The sequence below is a fragment of the Peromyscus leucopus genome, chromosome 5 (genome assembly GCF_004664715.2).
Source record: "Peromyscus leucopus breed LL Stock chromosome 5, UCI_PerLeu_2.1, whole genome shotgun sequence".
NCBI lineage: Eukaryota > Metazoa > Chordata > Mammalia > Rodentia > Cricetidae > Peromyscus > Peromyscus leucopus.
The window spans coordinates 91632684-91651741 of record NC_051067.1 but is presented as its reverse complement, the minus strand read 5'-3'; the positions used below and the strand labels follow the sequence as shown (position 1 = coordinate 91651741).

The 19058-nt window shown below is 44.0% G+C and overlaps 1 protein-coding gene across 1 annotated transcript; it reads right to left on the bottom strand.

Moving 5' to 3' along the window:
- Window positions 1-269: 269 nt before the first annotated feature.
- Window positions 270-16821, bottom strand: Reeld1 (reeler domain containing 1; the record flags this gene model as incomplete). The annotated part of the gene is given in 5 exon segments (XM_028892887.1): window positions 270-473; window positions 2399-2473; window positions 2920-3142; window positions 11458-11681; window positions 16396-16821. Coding segments are annotated over 5 exon segments (1152 nt in total), but the record flags the coding sequence as incomplete, so codon positions are not given.
- Between the last annotated feature and the right edge of the window lie 2237 nt (window positions 16822-19058).

Genomic DNA, 19058 nt, shown 5'->3' with positions numbered 1-19058 from the left:
TTCGGGAAGATTCCACTGGAACCAAGACATAGCTGTTCACCTGCCTCCTCCTCCTCCTCCTCCTCCTCCTCCTTCTTTTTCTTCTTCTTCGTTTTTTTCAAGACAGGATTTCTCCGTTTAGCTTTGGAGCCTGTCCTGGGTCTCACTCTGTAGACCAGCCTGGCCTTGAACTCACAGAGTTCGGGAGCCTCTGCCTCCCAAGTGCTGGTATTAAAGGTGTGTACCATTGCCCAGCTCACCTGTCTTCTAGACATGCACTCTCCCCTCCATCATCCCTGGTAACAGCACCTGCGGTACGTCCACCAAAGGACCCTTTCTGTCCACTTGTGGCAATACCAGCAATACAGATAGCAAAGTCCAGCAGCCAGGGTCAGAGCCAGGGTGATTGACAGGCAAATCAGGGTTCCTACCTGAGTAGTCCTGAGCTGGGTCTCCAGGTGGGCCCTGGTTTCCTCTAGCTTACCCTGGTCTTGCTAAGGTATCCCATACCACTGCAGTTTCCTCCTCCAGTCCGTATTCCCTGTGCTCGTATCAGAAGCTGACGGAGGGTCTAGATGCACATCTGATGGGCTCCTGATGTGCCGAGGGGATGGAAGTAGGGGTTGGATTGGCTACCTCAGCCCCATTCCCAATGAAGGTTCAGGAGACCAGAAATGCTGAGGTTTGGAAATATAAGCAGTGTACAGAGCGGGCCCTGTCATGGACCTATTGGAGACTGTCATATTGGCCTGCAAAAGAAAAGTGAAGTCAGAGGAGCTGGTCTTCACCTGATTTACAACTAGACTTGCAACTCGAGTCCCATAAAGACTCCCAGCAGCAGTTGAGAAGCTAGCCTCCTGCTTGCTGTAGAAGACTCAGAGTAAAGGACTAAGTAGGTAAGTATGCATCTGTAATTGATAGGGATGGGGTAGCTGTGGAGAGCCCACTAGCATAGGGGCTACTTGCAAGGACAAATTTGGGTCTTTTAAGAGGCTTCCAAACCCAAACAGAGGGTTATATCATTTCTGGTGACTACGAGCACTGAAGATACCTGCTGTGGTAGGCCTCAGCAGGGAGACTGTTTATCCTTACCGTAGGTTCCAGTAACATTGAGTGAGAATATTATGCCATGTTTTAGTTTGAGACATTTGACCTCTGAGATGGCAAAGGGGAAGTAAGTCATGGGGTGTGTGCTTTACATTGACCATTGATCTGGTACCACACAGTGTTTGGAGGCCAGTGTTATAAAAAAGGGAAGGAGGGGGGGGGGGAAGAAATTATTAAGCGAAGCTAAGTGGGAAAACAAAACACTGAAACCATCAATTTTCTACAATCGCCAATAACTTCAGAGACACTGCAGATGCTGGAAAGGCTGGTATTGATCAGGACGAGGACACTCTGCATCCTACACTTGCTTTCTCTCTGGCTTCAGCTGCTCATCCATTAACCCTTTCCCAGCCAACACTTCCAGCTCTGGGGCTAAGTTACCAGGCCTTGTTCCCCGCCCGCCATGCTCACTCTTTTTTTTTTTTAATTTTATAATTAATTTAATTTTGCATATCAGCCATGGATTCACTTGTCCTCTCTCTTTCCACCCCTCCCCGCCCTCCCCTCAGTCCACCCACCCCCCATTCCCATCTCCTCCAAGGCAAAGACTCCCTTGGGGATTCAGCTCAACCTGGTAGATTCAGTTGAGGCAGGTCCAGTTCCCTCCTCCCTTCATCCAGGCTGAGCAAAGTGTCTCAGCATAGGCCCTAGGTTCCAAAAAGCTAGCTCATGCACCAAGGACAGGTCCCGGTCCCACTGCCCGGGGGCTTCCTAAATAGTTCAAGCTAATTGACTGTCTCATTTATCCAGAGGGCCTGATCCAGTTCCATGGGTGCTCCTCAGCTATTGGTTCATATTTCATGTGTTTCCACTAGTTTGGCTATTTGTCCCTGTGCTTTTGATATCTCTTGCTCATATAATCCCTCCTCTCTCTTGCCAATTGGACTCCTGGAGCTCCACCTGGGTCTTGGCCATGGATCTCTGCATCTGCTTCCATCAGTCACTGGATGAGAGTTCTATCATGACAGGGTGTTTGGCCATCCAATCACCAGAGTAGGTCAGTTCAGGCTTTCTCTTGACTATTGCCAGTAGTCTATTGTGGGGGTATCTTTGTGGATTTCTGGGGACCTCTCTAGCACTTTGCTTCTTCCTATTCCTATGGGGTCTTCATTTGTCATGGTATCTCTTTCCTTGTTCTCCCTCTCTGTTCTTGATCCAGCTGGGATCTCCTGCTTCCCTAAGCTCTCTTTCCCCCACCCTTGCCCTTCATTACCCACCCCCCACATCCAGTTTGCTCATGTAGATCTCATCCATTTCTCTGTTGTTGGGTGATCCCTGTGTCTTTCTTAGGGTCCTCCATGCTCACTCTTACCTGTTCATCCTTATCCAAGGGCAGGCAAGTTTCCGAAGAATCAAAGCTTAGATCATCCTGAGCCCTAAAGGGGGACTTGAAGGGATGAAAGGGGTCATAACATATCTGAAATGGAAAGCTGTTTTCTCTTGCTGTTGTGTGCTTTAATGGGAGGAGATTTCCTTGGAATAAATCCCGAGTTACCAGAAAGGAGATCTGGGGGAAAGGCATGAGAGAGTAGCAAAGAACTCATGAGTTCTGCCTTTTGTTTAGTACATTTACATTTGATATTAAAAGTATATTTAGATAGTAAGTGTATTTTATGTATTGCACACATCTCAGCATTCTTTTCCCCAAGTTATTATCATACCTAGCTCTTCTAACCAACAGCTCTGCTTCTATGAAAATACATCATACACCTAAGGGAAAATTTGGCCACCATCTTTTTTTTTTCAGACTCCTAAACATCCAAGTGATTAGTCCTGTCCAACTCAGTGGCTCACTCCATCAGCTTTTACCTATGGTGTGCTTGGGATGGAAACAAAGCTGTATAGGGAGCCTTCTCTGAGGGTCACAAGCCTCTCTAACCTGTGGACATCCAGGGACAGTTATAAGGTTGGGTTGCTCCATCTTCCAGGTTGCCGGCCACTGCTGCTTCTAGCAGAAGTGTGTGAAGATGACTGAGACAGATTCTCTGCATCCCCAGGGAACGTTGTCACCCTAATGCTGGCAGCAGCAGTGTCTAGGATGCTCTCATCTTCAGCTCTTGTAAGGACAAAAGCAAGACTTCTGAGAATGTCTGTATTAGGGATAAAGGGGCACTGGGGATCAAACAGAGAATTGAAGATACTCTGGAGAGACAGAGAGGGCATTTTGTCTGGTATTGGCTGGTACAAACAACCATGATAACAGGGTATAGTGGAGACTCTAATGTGCTTTCAGGATGGTCATGAATGAGAGTCATTAAGAAGTGTCAACATTCAAACAATTGGCACATTAATATAAACCCTGACAAGGTACCAAAGTACCTATTTCTTACATCTTTTTAAGAGGAAGTCTCTTGCCTTTCTGGACTTGTACCACTGTGCAGGGAATACAGGGACCACTGGATCACTCCCTACCAAGACCCTCACAGCAAGGTACTGAAAATCTGACTGGGCAGGAAGGGATAAGGAAAGAACAGACACAGGACACATGAACAGAACAGCTGAGGTCAGGTGGGCTATGTTCCCTCTGACGGAGGGCACCAACCTCAGAACATGTATTACATGCAGCACAGGGTGAGAAATTTAGCTGGTCTCCAAAAACAGCAGGGCGAAGGTGGATATACATGCTAGTTTTGCACACATTGCTCAATGTTCATAAACATTTGTTTTTGCACACCACCATCAACAGTGACATTCTAACCATGTCTAACAATACACATTCACTCAAGGCTTTCTCAGCTCCCCACAATTCCCTATGAATTAGGAGAAAAGTAGAACCCTGAAAATCAGATTTAAAAAAAAAAAAGGCTTAGAACTTCCTGCCATAATATTAACACTGAGTTCCCCTTGTGGCAATAATGACTTCGGCATCTCCCTGGGGAGAGACGAAATCACTCCCTTCTATGTCTGACTTCCCACTGGCATCCAGCTAATGCTGCTGGGCAAATGGAGAGTTACTGGGTACCCTTTCAAATGTGAGGGCCCAGAGCAACAGAAACAGGGCAGGGAGTGTGCAAGAACACACTGCAGACAGAGAGTATTGTTTGGATTCAAGCTCCATGCAGCCCTTCCTGACCTTGGACAAATATCCTCGACAACTACTTGTTTTTCTTTGCTTTATTTAAAAAGACTTCTTTTATTCAAGTGCATGTATGTATGTAGGAGAGTTATATGCACATGCGTGCTGGTGCCTGGTGAGTCCAGAGGTGATGGATCTCCTGGATCCTGGAGACAGAGTTAGAAGGGATAGTGGGGGCTAGAAACCAAACCTGTCTTTTGCAAGAGCCGCACATATTCCTAACTGCTGAACCATATCTCTAGCCCTGATCATTAGTTTCTTTATTAGCAAAATGGAGCCAGTAACAGCAGCATTTGAGGAGCAAAGTCAGATTAAAGATGTTGAAGCAAAAGAGAAGCATGGTTCTTGGCACACAGGGAGCAGGCACGGAAGGTCAACTGCAGTGATGACTAAAATGACAAGCAGTGTTCTCACAGTGTTGGTACAAGTGTCTTGGGCATTGCACAGCACTCTGAAAGATGAGGAAAACAGCATCCTAACCCAGACACATAGTAAATGGACAGTCTGGAATTCCTGCCTGGACACTTGTGCACAGGATATTTCCCATAGGCCCACTACACAATACAATTGCTGTGGTGGCTAGAGACACAGAAATGAGCAGATCTAGAATTGTCTCTAAACCCACAATCTAGGAAGAGAAATCCTTGTGTAACCAACCTTAAAAATTTGATAGGATGAATGCTGGGCAGCAGTGGTGCACACTATTAATCCCAGCACTCGGGAGGCAGAGCAAAGTGGATCTCTGTGAGTTCGAGGCCAGCCTGGTCTACAGAGCAAGATCCCAGATAGGCACCAAAACTACACAGAGAAACCCTGTCTCGAAAAAACCAAGAGAAAAAATTGATAGGATGAGCAGAGCTCAGGAACAATTAGCCTTCCTGCTGCAATAATGTGAACAAACCCCTGTTGTTGATGGTCTTTTGCTCTTTTGGGAGCCCACCACCCAGCTCCCAAATAAATCACACACAGAGACTTATTATTACTTATAAATGCCCAGCCTTAGCTTGGCTTGTTTCTTGCCAGCGTTTCTTAACTTTAAATTATCCCATCTAACTTTTGCCTCTGGGCTTTTACCTTTCTTTATTTTTGTACACCTTTCTTTGTTTCTTACTCTTTGTCTGTCCATGTAGCTGGGTGGCTAGCCCCTGATGTCCTCTTCCTTCTCTTCCTCTGTCTTCTTTTTTCCCAGATTTCTCCTTCTATATATTCTCTCTGCCTGCCAACCCTGCCTATCCTTTCTCTTGCCTTGCTATTAGCCAGTTCTTTATTAGACCATCAGGTGTTTTAGACAGGCAAACTAACACAGCTTCACAGACTTAAACAAATGCACCATAAGCAAAAGTAACACACCTTAAAATAATATTCCCCAATAATTCCACCTTTTTTGTCTAAATAAAAAGGTTTTAACTTTAACATAATAAAACTATACACAACAAAAACAGTTATCAAATAAGAATTAATTTACAATATTCTATTTGTAGTTAGCATACTCAGAGAAAATAATGCATTATCTATCCTATCTTCATGAATCAAAATTTTTACACACTTAATTTACTCTCTATCATAACTAAGGAAAATGGCAGCTGTAACTATCTAGTCTTCAACTCCAGCAAAGACCAGAAGGATGTAATATTGTCTTACAACAGAGACATTTGGCTGTCTATACAGTCAAAGTTCCTCTGCAGCATTGGGGCATCCATTTTCAGCCTACAGGCCCAGAATATCTGGCAGACTCTTCTGTGAAGCAGGAATTTTGAAGGACTGTCTTGCCTTGTTTGGGCAAAGTTTGTCAGTCACTTTCCTCTGTGTCCTGCAGAATGTCTGGCAGACTCTTATGTGAAGCAGGAACCCTGAAGGACTGTCCTGCCTTGTTTTGTCAAAGTTCATCAGTCTTTTTCCTGTGTGTCCTGCATGTCCAGTCTGCACAGCACATTGTCGGCAGTCAAAGATAAGAGTAGTTTCATTGCCCAGTGGCTAATCTTGCCACAATAAAAGCAAATTCCATAAGGAGTTTCTTCAGTGCCCATCTTCTCTGAAGTAAATTAGTGCTGTCAGGAGCAGATGTGTCTCATTGTCATGAAAAACCTTAAGTTATCCAAACATTTTAAATGCCATATTCTATAGGTCTTTAAAGTATTTGAAAGCCATCTATCTAAAAATATATCTATTTAACCTAGAAAACATACTTAACATATCTATAAATTTGATTATTATAAATGACTAACTGCTGACCTATGTTAATTGATTGACCTATATAGTTTATAATAATAGCTCTCAAAAACTAGAACTTTACCTTACATTTTTAAATGAATGACAAAAATTTAATACCTTAAACAAGAGTAGAAACATATAGATAATATGTTGTAACAAAAACAACCTTAAATTTGTATCAATACACAAAAATCCTTGAAACAAGAGTAGAAACATATATACAGTGTAACAAAAATAACTTTAAATTTGTATCAATACACTATATTCCCCTAAATGATAACAAACATCCATAACCCACCAAATAACCAAAAACCTCCCACACCCCTCTTGAGAATGTGGACATTGTGTTCTCCAAACTGCTTCCTGCTGTCTGTGGAAGTATCTTTAGGGTCTCAGACAGAAAATTGTGAGATAATGGCCAAGTCCTGGGAGGACCAGCAGTAACTTTTGCTGATAGATATCACCTGTCAAGTTTCAGGAGGTCTCACTTGATCCATATTAACCCTGAAGGAATCCACAGCCTCTCATCTCCTGTGGGAATAAAACTCAAAAGCATTTTTTATTTCCATTTGACAAATACATTTTTTGACTTTTTATAAGTTAAGGCATTCCTAAAGTATATAGGCTGATTTATTTCAACAGTCCCTCTTTCAATTTCAGGTCTCTTTGTACCTGTCTTTGCTTTTTTAACAATCAAAAAATTAAAATCAACTCAATAACATACAGGATCCAGATTCCCTGTATATTTCCCATCTTACAAGACTTTTTCTTTTGTATTACTTTTACTCTCTCAAAGACTTTATTATTATTTTTAAACTATTCATTTCTTTCTATGATTATACCCTTTTTCTCTTCTTAAGTCTACACACATTGGTAAACACACTGTAACCTGTTTAGAGGTTTTTCCATCTGGACCTCTTTTATTGTGTATCTTCAGCCTTTTTTGACCATATGAGCAAACTTTGAGCTGCTAACTTACACCTGGATCCTACACACGCAGCTCTCAGCTGGCTCCACCTGCTTCTTGGGTTGTGAAGAAACAATTCTGAAACTGGAGGCCAGTCAGAGGTTTGTCTGACCAGGAACTGCACTCAATCTTCCTAGAGCTCCAGAATGCCAGTGCTTGTACTGTGGCATGCATTTTTACTTAGTTTTTTGTTCCTACTTAACATATTGGCTGCTCAAGGGCTTGCTAGCAGGCAGAAACTCTTAAATAAGCCATACTGACTTTTTTTTTCCTTCAAGCTTTCTCAAGCCCTACAGAAATTCAAGCATCATGCTGGTATGCCAATATGATGTTGGTTGTTTGGGGGGACCTGTGACCCAGCTCCCCAAAAAATCATACAGAGAGACTTATAAATGCCCAGCCTTAGCTTGGCTTGTTTCTAACCAGATTTCCTTAACTTTAAATTATCACATCTATTTTTTGTCCTGGTCTTTTTCCTTTCTTTATTTCTGTACACCTTTGTTTCTTATTCCATGGCTTGCTGTGTAGCTGGGTGGCTGGCCCCTGATGTCCTCCTCCTACTCTTGCTCCTTCTTTTTTCTCAAATTTCTCCTTCTATTTATTCTTTCTGCCTGACAGCCCAGCCTATGCTTTCTCCTGCCTTGCTATTGATCTTCAGCTCTTTATTAGACCATCAGGAGTTTTAGACAGGCAAAGTAACACAGCTTCACAGACTTAAACAAATGCAACATGAACAAAAGTAACACACCTTAAAATAATATTCAAAACACCCCACCTCTCCAGCTCAATAGGAGTAAGAGGTGGAGCCAGTAGGTGGTAGGTGAGTCCCCCAGGGACTCATGCCCTTATGAAAGAGGTCTGGGTAAGTGAGTTTACTCCTTCATCCATGGGAGGATGTGTAGAAGGAACTATCTGGCCCTAACCAGACATGGAAGTGATCTTGGACCTCTCAGCCTCTAGAACTGTGAGAAATACCCTTCTATTGTTTATAAATTACCCAGAACGAGGTATTGTGCTGTAGAAGCCTGAATGGACTATGGCATTTGCCTACCAAGAAGAATAGGAAAGTTTCACCAAAGAGCCATTTGAAATCCACCTCAGAAGTCATACAGATCTTTCAGAAAGCAGCCTAATTAGGGGTTGTCAGAGGGAAGGCATAACACACAATGTTGATCATAGCCAATGGGGAGGGACAGGCCCCCAAAGTGTCCTGGGGGCTGTGTGGGCAGATATGTTTCAGAAACACATCCACTCTTTCCCAGTTTGAACAAGTTATAAATTTTACCTACTAAAATCTTATTAAAGAATTTGTTTCACTTATACCTGCTAGCACACCCACGCACACAGTCCTTTGTCTTGGAAGTCACTAGATGCAGGACTATGGGTGGGGGATGGTGGCACCAAGTCACCCTGTTGACTACTCAGGCTGGCACCTGACACTACAGCGTAGTACCAGTCTGCCAGCATGTCAGGCAGACACCCAAGTGGGCAGGATTCCCACATGGAGGTATGGTGTTTCTTCTAAAGTCTCACTCTCACTTTGTCCCCGTTAAAGCAGACGTGGTTAGGTTACAAGTTGTTATTGGAAATAGTCAGGAAAAATACTGAACAAAGGAGATTAGATTCAGGGATCTTGTTCTGAAAAAATGGAGGGGGATATAGAAATATGATAAAAGGGTAGATTGTTGAATCTACTTTAATCCAAAAAAGCAACTATTAATCTTACATATTTTACATCGGTATGGATTTTTATATATTGATACAAATTTAGGGTTATTTTTGTTATACTGTGTATATGCTTCTATTTCTGTTTAAGATATTTTTGAATATCTTATAGTTATGTTAGTTATGTTTTCTAGCTATACAGAGATATATTTCAGATAGATAAATGGTCTTCAAACACTTCAAAGACCTACAGAATATAGCATTTAATATGTTTAATAACCTAAGGCTTTTTATGACAGTGAGACATGTCTGCTCCTGTCAGCACTGATCCACTTCAGAGAAGATGATAAGTATCAAAGAACCTCCATATGGTGTTTGCTTTCTTTCTTGCAAAAGCTAGCCACTGGGCAAAGAAACTTCCCTTGCCTCAATTGCTGACAATATACCGTCCAAACTGGATTAGCAAGATGCAAGAAAAGTGACTGCTGACCTTTGCTAATGCAAGGTAGGACAGTCCTTCAGAATTCCCTGCTTCACAGGAAAGTCTGTCAGATATAAGTCTGTAGGCCAGAGCTGGATGCCCCAATGTTACAGAAAAACCTAGGGTAACTGTAGCCAGGTAGCCAGATGTCCCTGTTGTTGGGTAACATTTTACCTTCTGGGGTCTTTGATCAAGTTAAAGACTAAATAGTTAAATTTATAGTTTTTCTTAGTTATGATAAAAAGTAAATTAGGTATAAAACTTTAGACTCACAAAGATAAGATTGGTAATAGAGTATTTTCTCTAAAATTTCCAAATGCAAATGGACTGGATATTGTATTGTATAATTCTTACTTAATAACTGTTTCTTTGTATATGATTTTACTATGTTAAAGTTAAAACCTTCCTTTTTATTAGACAAAAAGGGGCAATGATGTGGAATAATCTTTCTGTACACTGTAAATATGTATTGCCCCAATTGTGAATAAAAAGCTAATTGGCCAACAGCTGGGCAAGATGAGATTGAGTGAGACATCCTGAGACAGAGAAAATCCTAGAATGAAGAAGGGCAGCATCAGAGGAGTCAAGAGCAGATGCAGGGAGAAACAAGATCAGTGTGCTGTACTGAGAAAAGGTACCAAGCCACGTGACAAAGCGTACATAAGAAATATGGGTTAATTTAAATCTAAGAGTTACCTAGTAACAAGCCTGAGCTATTGGCCAATCATTTATAATTCATATTCAGCCTCTGAGTTGGTTATTTAAGAACTGGTGGACAGGAAAACTCTGCCTACATGGTTATATTTGGAATTGGAATGTAACATTTACCTGACTTGTTGAATAAGATATGCCATTTTAAAGAGGTCAGGTTTGCAGGGTTTGTTCTAGCAAACGCTCTGAGTGTGTGGTCTTTGCTCTGTTTTTAGGAGTGTCTTGGTGGGAAAAGCTGGAGGAGCTGTGCTGATCAGCAAAATCAGAAAGGTTTGGGGGCAAAAACAGGGAAAGGAGGATTGGCTGCTACTGATATTGTTAGGGTTTGTGAGAAGTGCCATAAAAGACCACCAGTTACATATGCAATCAACAAGAGCATTTAATAAAAAAAATTTCAAAAAAATTTCAGCATGCAGGGGTCAATCATCTGACAAAATGTTGACCTGAGAGAACCTCACAGGCTCCTTTTAAGCACAGCTAAGGGAACTCCAGCTGTGGTTAAGTGTACTTTGAAGTGATTGGATATAGATCCTTACTGGTACAGGAATCATTTTATGATTGGTTCATGACATCTGGTCAGCAACTGTGGTTGCAGTGTCAACAGGGGTCTATTTGACTGAAAAATAGCAAGAACAGTTCCTGCTTGTGGCCAGGTAGGACCCTGATTGGCTACCAGACTGGATGTACTTCCTGAGGGTCTGACTGAAGCCAGACATGAATCAACATAGGATGGTGGGGTAATATGGGGCTGAGCAGTTTCCCCGTCCCTGTTTTCTTTTTCAGATGGGGCATTGCTGTTGCACTATAGCTGAGCCCAAACTCCTGGGCTCAGCAATCCTCCTGCCATAGCCACCTAGTAGGTGGGACCACAGCTGAATGCCACCCTACCTACCTTGTTCTGCCAACCTGCTAGAGAATATGGCACTGGGAGTGGGGACAGGAAAGTGACTGTTTGTCCATCTGCCTCTGCTCCTTCACTCTGTCTATCCCTTCTCCTTTGCTACCCACACTTTTACAGAGGCCAGCTAAGATTCATGTGCACCAGGAAGAAGGGGAATATCACATTCCAGGACTGAGGATGATGGCCCAGGGAGGCTGGGGACAGGATTCTGCTCTGGCTACTCTCTCCACGGCTTCCTAGGGTAGTCAGTCATGGGGACCCAGCACCTGTTCTAAAATGCAGATGGGGGAAGAGGAATCTGAAAGGGGACTCTGCTTGGTTACTGAAGAGGTACACTGTGTTCTTTTACAGAAATCTAATGCCCCCACAGGCTGGGCAGGGGGCTTTCCACATGAAAAGGGCTTCCTTTTGGGAACTTGTCAGTGAGTGACAGTGTCTGTTCTTCAGAACAGCTCACCAGTTTAGAACGGCGAGGAGTGGAGACAAAGGAGGCAGCGGTCTGGCCATCCGCCACTGTGCGTGCTTGAAGAAGAAACGCCATGAAGTCTTGACTGTTCTCGCACACACTGCACCAGAAAGCAACAGTTCAGTGTGGCAGGCTCCACTCAGTCCCACTGCTACTTCAAGACTAGGAGTGTAAGTCCACATCTCTCCTTAAGAACCAGCAGCTCATTAGTGGGGAAGACTGAACTCTTATTTTGTGCAAAATAAATTCCATTTGCATAAAAAGGTGTATAAAGGGCTGGAGAGATGACTCAGTGGTTAAGGACAATTGCTGCTCTTTTGGCAGGGGTTCCCTTCCCAACACTCATGTCAAGCAGCTTAAAACAGCCTGTAACTCCAGTTGCAGGGGATCTGATGGCCTCTCTGGACTCATGGGCACCTGCAAACATGGGGTATACTCACACACACACACTCACACACACACACACACAGGCACACACACAGAGACAAACAGACACACACACACACTCACACACACAGACACACACACACACTCACACACACAGAGACACACACAGAGACAGACAGACAGACACACTCACACACATACACAGACACACACACAGACACACACACACACTCACACACACAGAGACACACACACAGAGACAGACAGACACACTCACACACATACACAGACACACACACAGACACACACACAGACACACAGACACACTCACACACACAGAGACACACACACACACAGACACACACACAGACAGACACACCCACGCACGCATACACACACAGAGGAGGGGGAGAGAGAGAAATGTCTTTAAAAGCATGTAAAAATACACTAAAACCCCCTACACACATTAGTTTTGTTTTCTTTTTAAAGAATATTGAAGTTAAGAATCTCTTTAAGCAAAACTCATTTGCCATAACAGAAAAGCAAAATAAAACAGGATGTTTTGGCTTTTTTTTTCCAGAATGATTTGGTTTTCATTTATTTATTTTTTAATCACTTTTTTGTAATGAACCCACACATGAAGACATCACCCAGCTAGTTAAAGGAAGTCATTGATACAGACACTTGTCTAGTACCACACTCTACATCTCAGCAAAGTTCTATACAGTGAGATCAGCCATTCTAATGCCATAGAACTTAGCCTGGGGTTTTAAACTTTAACTATCAATTTATTATGTTTTATGCACACACAAAAAGGAAAAAAATGACATAGTTCAAACTAGAAAACCAAGGAGAATAAAGTTTGTTATATTAAAAAATGAATGTAGATGAAATCAAAAGATAAATGATGGGCTAAGAAAACTCTTTGTAACATGTAAGGCAGATAATGTATAGGAAATAGCTGAAGACATATCTCAGAGGTAGAGTCTTTGCCTGGCTCATGATATGTATAGAGGGAGAGTGATTACAGTTGCTATACTTAAGCAAATTAATACACATATACATATATGAGTATAAATATACAAAGTTTAATCTCCCCAAAATGATGAAATGGTGTAAAGAGAAAATATAATAAGCTCAGTCACCATTTAAAAAGTATTTATGGGCCAAGAAGATGGCTCAGTAAATAAAGGTGCTTGCTGCTAAGCCTGATGACCTAAGTTTGACCCCTAGAACCTAAATGGTGGAAGAACCCACTCCTGCAAGTTGTCCTCTGACCTTCATACTCACACATGCATGCACTTAGACACACACACAAATGTAATAAAAAAGTATTTATAAACAAGGTGCTAGTTTTATCTATTATATTAGCAAATACTAAAATTGTGTTTTTTAAACTAAGATTGGTAGGACTATGGAAAAACTACAGTACTTGTTCATACGCACTAGACCTCTAGAGGTTTTAACTCTCTACAGGTGAACTAAAGGCATCCTCCATACTTAAAATGAAGTTCTCTTTGATGCATGCTAGAACATCTACAGCCCTGAAAACAGAACTGAAGAAAGCCAGAAGCAAAAATGACATGTTATGTGATTTCACCATGTGAGATACCTGGCCTACCCAAACTGAGGGACAAAAGGAAAGATCCAAGGTTATCAGGAGCTTTTTTGCTTGTTTGTTAGTCAGTCAGTCAGTCAGTTAGTTTTGAGAAGGCCAGGCAAATACCATGACAGGCTCCTAAAAATTCAGTTAAAAGTAGGCCTCGGCCAGGTGGTGGTGACACATGCCTTTAATCCCAGCACTCAGGAGGCAGAGCCAGGCGGATCTCTGTGAATTCGAGGCCAGCCTGGTCTACAGAGTGAGATCCAGGACAGGCACTAAAGCTACAGAGAAACCCTGTCTCAGAAAAAAAAGAAAAAGAGGGAGAAGAAGAAGAAGAAGAAGGAGGAGGAGGAGGAGGAGGAGGAGGAGGAGGAGGAGGAGGAGGAGAAGAAGAAGAAGAAGAAGAAGAAGAAGAAGAAGAAGAAGAAGAAGAAGAAGAAGAAGAAGTAGGCCTCATTTCCTGCCTCTTGAAACTGAACAAGTAGTTTCCGAGGAAGCCATGAGCCTAGGGTAACCATTCTTTCACTGTAGGAGTCCAAATTACTCAGGTTCAGAGAATCTGAGTTTGCTTTACCCAGCAGGGCTGCATGAGGAGATGATTTGGCCATGGGTGGGTTTACCAGGTGTTTGGAAGGGTCTACACTTGGCTGTATGGTGTGTTTTGATCTTGCAAGGGGGAGGTCTTTTGCTCCACCCCTTGGCATTGTTATAAAAAGCCCTTTTCAATAAAGGATGGGCTGTTGGGTAATGATCTAGCTAATGAGCTATCCTGCGTTTCTGTCTTTCTTCTCGTTGTCTAGGTCTCTCTTTCTACCTGATATTTTCTTATCCCTCTCTCCTCCACCTAAGAACCCTTCAATAGGTGTGGGTAGGTCAGAGCTGGTCACCCAGCAGTCTCACACAGATGGTGCCCAATGTGGCTTAGGTACAGAGGATAGAAGAGACGGGGCACCACGGGTTGAGGGGGCATGCCCAGTAATGAATTAAAGGAGGCGGCGATATTCTGTTCTTCAGGAGTAAAATTGTAAGTATAAAGCACAGTGGTTAAAATTAAGCTGCAGCAAGTAGTTAAAGTTAGGTTACAGCAAGTATCTCTGTGTGTGTCTCTGTTCTTCTCTCTCTCTCTCTCAGTCTCTATCTACTAAATTAGGTCTAAAAATGGTAGTATAAGTAAGTTATAAAAGTTTCGTAAAGTTTAGTTTGAGAAATGTAGGCTTAGGTATATTAGGGTAGAATAGGCTTTAGGCATAGGGATATTGTGAAGACTTCTGTATAACAGAAACTTAGGGTAGAGTAGTTTTTCCTCTGAGCCCAGACGGGATCTGGGACACAGAAAGTAGCATCCAGGACTGAGCAGACACTGTGAATCTGGCAGTCAGAGAATGAAAAGCCGCTTCAGAGACTGCCAGCTTTAGAAAGTAAGCAGCAGCAGAGTGTGGGCAACTGCTGCAGCCAGGTGTCAGTGGCCGAGACCCTTGGGGCATCATCTCAGAGGCAGCAGATAGCTGCCAATAGCCAGTGTAGGCCAAGGGGTTCTTCATGCTTTCTGCCATGGTGGGGCCATGGCAAGGAGAGCACAGTCAGCCAGGGTGCTTGTGAGAGCCCTGGAGAGACATGGCTTGAGGCTACGCTCAACCTTGACAAGCCGATATGCCACAACTTGAGAGGTAAATGGCAGGCAGTGGTGGCAGCTTGGAACATAGTTAAGCTCTGTACCCTCACTTTAAAAATGTATTTTATTAATAAGGGGGAGCCCAGATTACTCAGGGTCAGAGAATCTGAGCTTGCTTTACCCAGCAGGGCTGCATAAGGAGATGATTTGGCCACAGTCAGGTTTACCAGGTGTTTATGGGGGAGGTCTTTTGCATCTCCCCTTGGCATATTATAAAAGCCCTTTTTAATAAAGGACAAGGCTGTTGGGTATTGACCCAGCTCCTCCTGAAGCTATCTTATGTTTCTGTCTTTCTTCTCACCATCTAGGTCTCTCTTTCTATCTGACATTTTCTTATCCCTTTCTCCTCCACCTAAGAACCCTTCAAAAGGTGGGAGTAGGTCAGAGATGGACTCCCACAGACTCCCACATCCAATGTCCCTAACAACAAGGATGAGGGGAACTGCACATATCAGGCCTGAGCCAGTCCCCACAGACAGGAGCTCAAGGTAATAACTAAGTAAGGATGGAGCCTGGGACTTGTCCAGGCTTGCCCCCAAATGGGAAAACTGTAGGCTTAAAGAGCCCCTGCTAACCCTAGCCAATTAGAACGTACTAATATGATTGCCACTCATATAAGCCAATCGTATCTGAGATGACCTAACTGTTCCTGAAACTTCCCTTAGCTGTGTATAAAACACCCTGCAAACTTCTCTTGGGGTCGCCCTTTTGCCTTTGTGTGAGATGTGTGGCCCCAGCATGCTGGTACCATTATTATCAAGATAATAAACACTCTTGTTGATTGCATATGTGGATGGTGGTCTTTTGTGGGACTTTTCTAGGACCATAACAAGTTTGTTTATTTATGCTGGAGATTGAACTCAAGGCCTCCTTGATGCTAGGAGTATTTTATTTTTAATTGTTTTTACTGCAGCTATCTACAGTATGGACCTGATATTATAGTACACATAAAGAAATAGTTACTATACTTAAATAATAACACTTTCATCTACTGGAGGATTCATTAATGAATCAATTTTAGTGAAAAGTGAGAAAAAGCATATTTACATACACATGATACATAAAGATTGTTCAGAGTCAACACACTAGTTATCTATGATGATATATTTGTTCTTACAGAAATGACCAATAATCTTTTGTAATGTCAGTCAGTTGTGTTCTTTTCTTTAATAATGATTACTGTCAATACAGACATTAGTCATTGTGTGGTTTCCATGATACAAAAACTGCATGCTTTCTTTTAGCCTAATAATTGTTTCCTGGGACTCAGTCACACTGTAATCAGGAAGCCCCTTCTTGGGGAAACACATTTGGTACTTTGCAGTAGGACTCAGCTCCTGTGAGTCCTTGTGGAAACACACATACCTGGAATCGTTTCCTGGCAAGTAGGAAGCCCTGCTGGAGTGAATGGTAACATGGTGGGTACTAGGTGCTAGGTGCACATGTGTCTGTGCCATGTCTTCACAGGCCATGATGCTGGCATCATGGGAAGCCAGCAGGGAGCAGGAAGCCAGGAAGAGGGTGGCTAAGCCCAGCTTGTGAAGGCAGCTAGGATTCTCATCCTGCCCTTTTCTGAAATGTGACAAATAATGGTCTTAGTCCCTGTCCTATTGAAGAAAATGGTGTAAGGTTCCCAGACATGGCTGGCCTGAATCCTAGGATCTCTTAGCTTCCGAGGTAATTTTAGTATTGCTTCTCCAGGACAAGATCAAAAGTATAAGCCTGGCTATGGGAAATATTTCATTTCTAAACACTTGAAATTTTTTTCTTGTTTTTGTTTGTGTGTGTGTGTGTGTGTGTGTGTGTGTGTGTGTGTGGTGTATTTATACTTGTGTGTCCACATCTGTACACACAAGTACATGTATAGAGACCAAATGTCAACATGAAGTATCTTTCGCTAATTCTTCCCCACCTTTCCTTTTTAATACCTCTCACTCATCCCCAAAGCTCCCAGATTGCCTAAAATGGCTGACCTTCACACTTTTGGGATTGACCTGGGCCTCCCCTTCTGTTACAGTTTCCTCTGAAATCAAAACATTCCATCCTGCAGGAAGTTCCTTAAGCACGAAGGTAAACAACTCAAAAAGGAAGTCCTTGAAACTGACCAGATTCACTAGGCCCCACCCTGCCAGAGTGAGCAGTAAAAGTTGAGAGTCCCCCTCAGATGTGAGGGAAGCTGATGTGCAAAGACATTCACAGGAGAAAAGTTGAAAGCAGATGAGACCAGACCAGCTGCTGGGAAGAGGTTCGGACCAACTGAGGACCAGACCAGCTGCTGGGAAGAGGTTCGGACCAACGGAGGACCAGACCAGCTGCTGGGAAGAGGTTAGACCAACTGAGGACCAGACCAGCTGCTGGGAAGAGGTTCGGACCAACTGAGGACCAGACCTGCTGCTGGGAAGAGGTTCGGACCAACTGAGGACCAGACCTGCTGCTGGGAAGAGGTTCGGACCAACTGAGGACCAGACCTGCTGCTGGGAAGAGGTTCGGACCAACTGAGGACCAGACCAGCTGCTGGGAAGAGGTTAGACCAACAGAGGACCAGACCAGCTGCTGGGAAGAGGTTAGACCAACTGAGGACCAGACCAGCTGCTGGGAAGAGGTTAGACCAACTGAGGACCAGACCTGCTGCTGGGAAGAGGTTAGACCAGCTGAGCCACCTGGACAGGGCACTTCCCGCCTGTCGTGCTGCCTGCAGGCTGTGCAGTGTGCTCCAGGTTCCAGGTCTGTGAGCTGACACCCGTGCTGCCTGCAGGCTGTGCAGTGTGCTCCAGGTTCCAGGTCTGTGAGCTGACACCCGTGCTGTGTGCACTGTGCAGTGTGCTCCAGGTTCCAGGTCTGTGAGCTGACACCCGTGCTGTGTGCACTGTGCAGTGTGCTCCAGGTTCCAGGTCTGTGAGCTGACACCCGTGCTGTGTGCACTGTGCAGTGTGCTCCAGGTTCCAGGTCTGTGAGCTGACACCCGTGCTGTGTGCACTGTGCAGTGTGCTCCAGGTTCCAGGTCTGTGAGCTGACACCCGTGCTGTGTGCACTGTGCAGTGTGCTCCAGGTTCCAGGTCTGTGAGCTGACACCCGTGCTGTGTGCACTGTGCAGTGTGCTCCAGGGTTCCAGGTCTGTGAGCTGACACCCGTGCTGTGTGCACTGTGCAGTGTGCTCCAGGGTTCCAGGTCTGTGAGCTGACACCCGTGCTGTGTGCACTGTGCAGTGTGCTCCAGGTTCCAGGTCTGTGAGCTGACACCCGTGCTGTGGTGCACTGTGCAGTGTGCTCCAGGTTCCAGGTCTGTGAGCTGACACCCGTGCTGTGTGCACTGTGCAGTGTGCTCCAGGGTTCCAGGTCTGTGAGCTGACACCCGTGCTGTGTGCACTGTGCAGTGTGCTCCAGGGTTCCAGGTCTGTGAGCTGACACCCGTGCTGTGGTGCACTGAGGGGATGCAGCTGTCTGTGAGTCATTTCTGCCCCCGACAGTAACCTCTCACCCATATTCCTATAAGTAGCCCCAACAAAACTCATTGGTTCACCAAGGTCGTCTGTTGTAGGTTCCCTATTTGGGGGGATTGATGTGCGTGTTGAGTCTCACCATTGAAAGTTTTGTCACATACTACTTCCACCCACACTAGCTCTGCATTTACAGGGTTTCTAGAATATTCAGGGCAATCTTTGGCATTAAAACACACTTTACTTTTTGATAACCCCATGCCTGTTGCTGGGTCCTAACAGCTTCTCTGGAGAGGGGGGTGAGAAGGCGCAGTGTCGATAACACAGACACCAGGAGTCAGGTGAAGGCAAACAGCAGACTCTTTTAGTCAGTAATGGGGAAGGCCTCCAGTACTC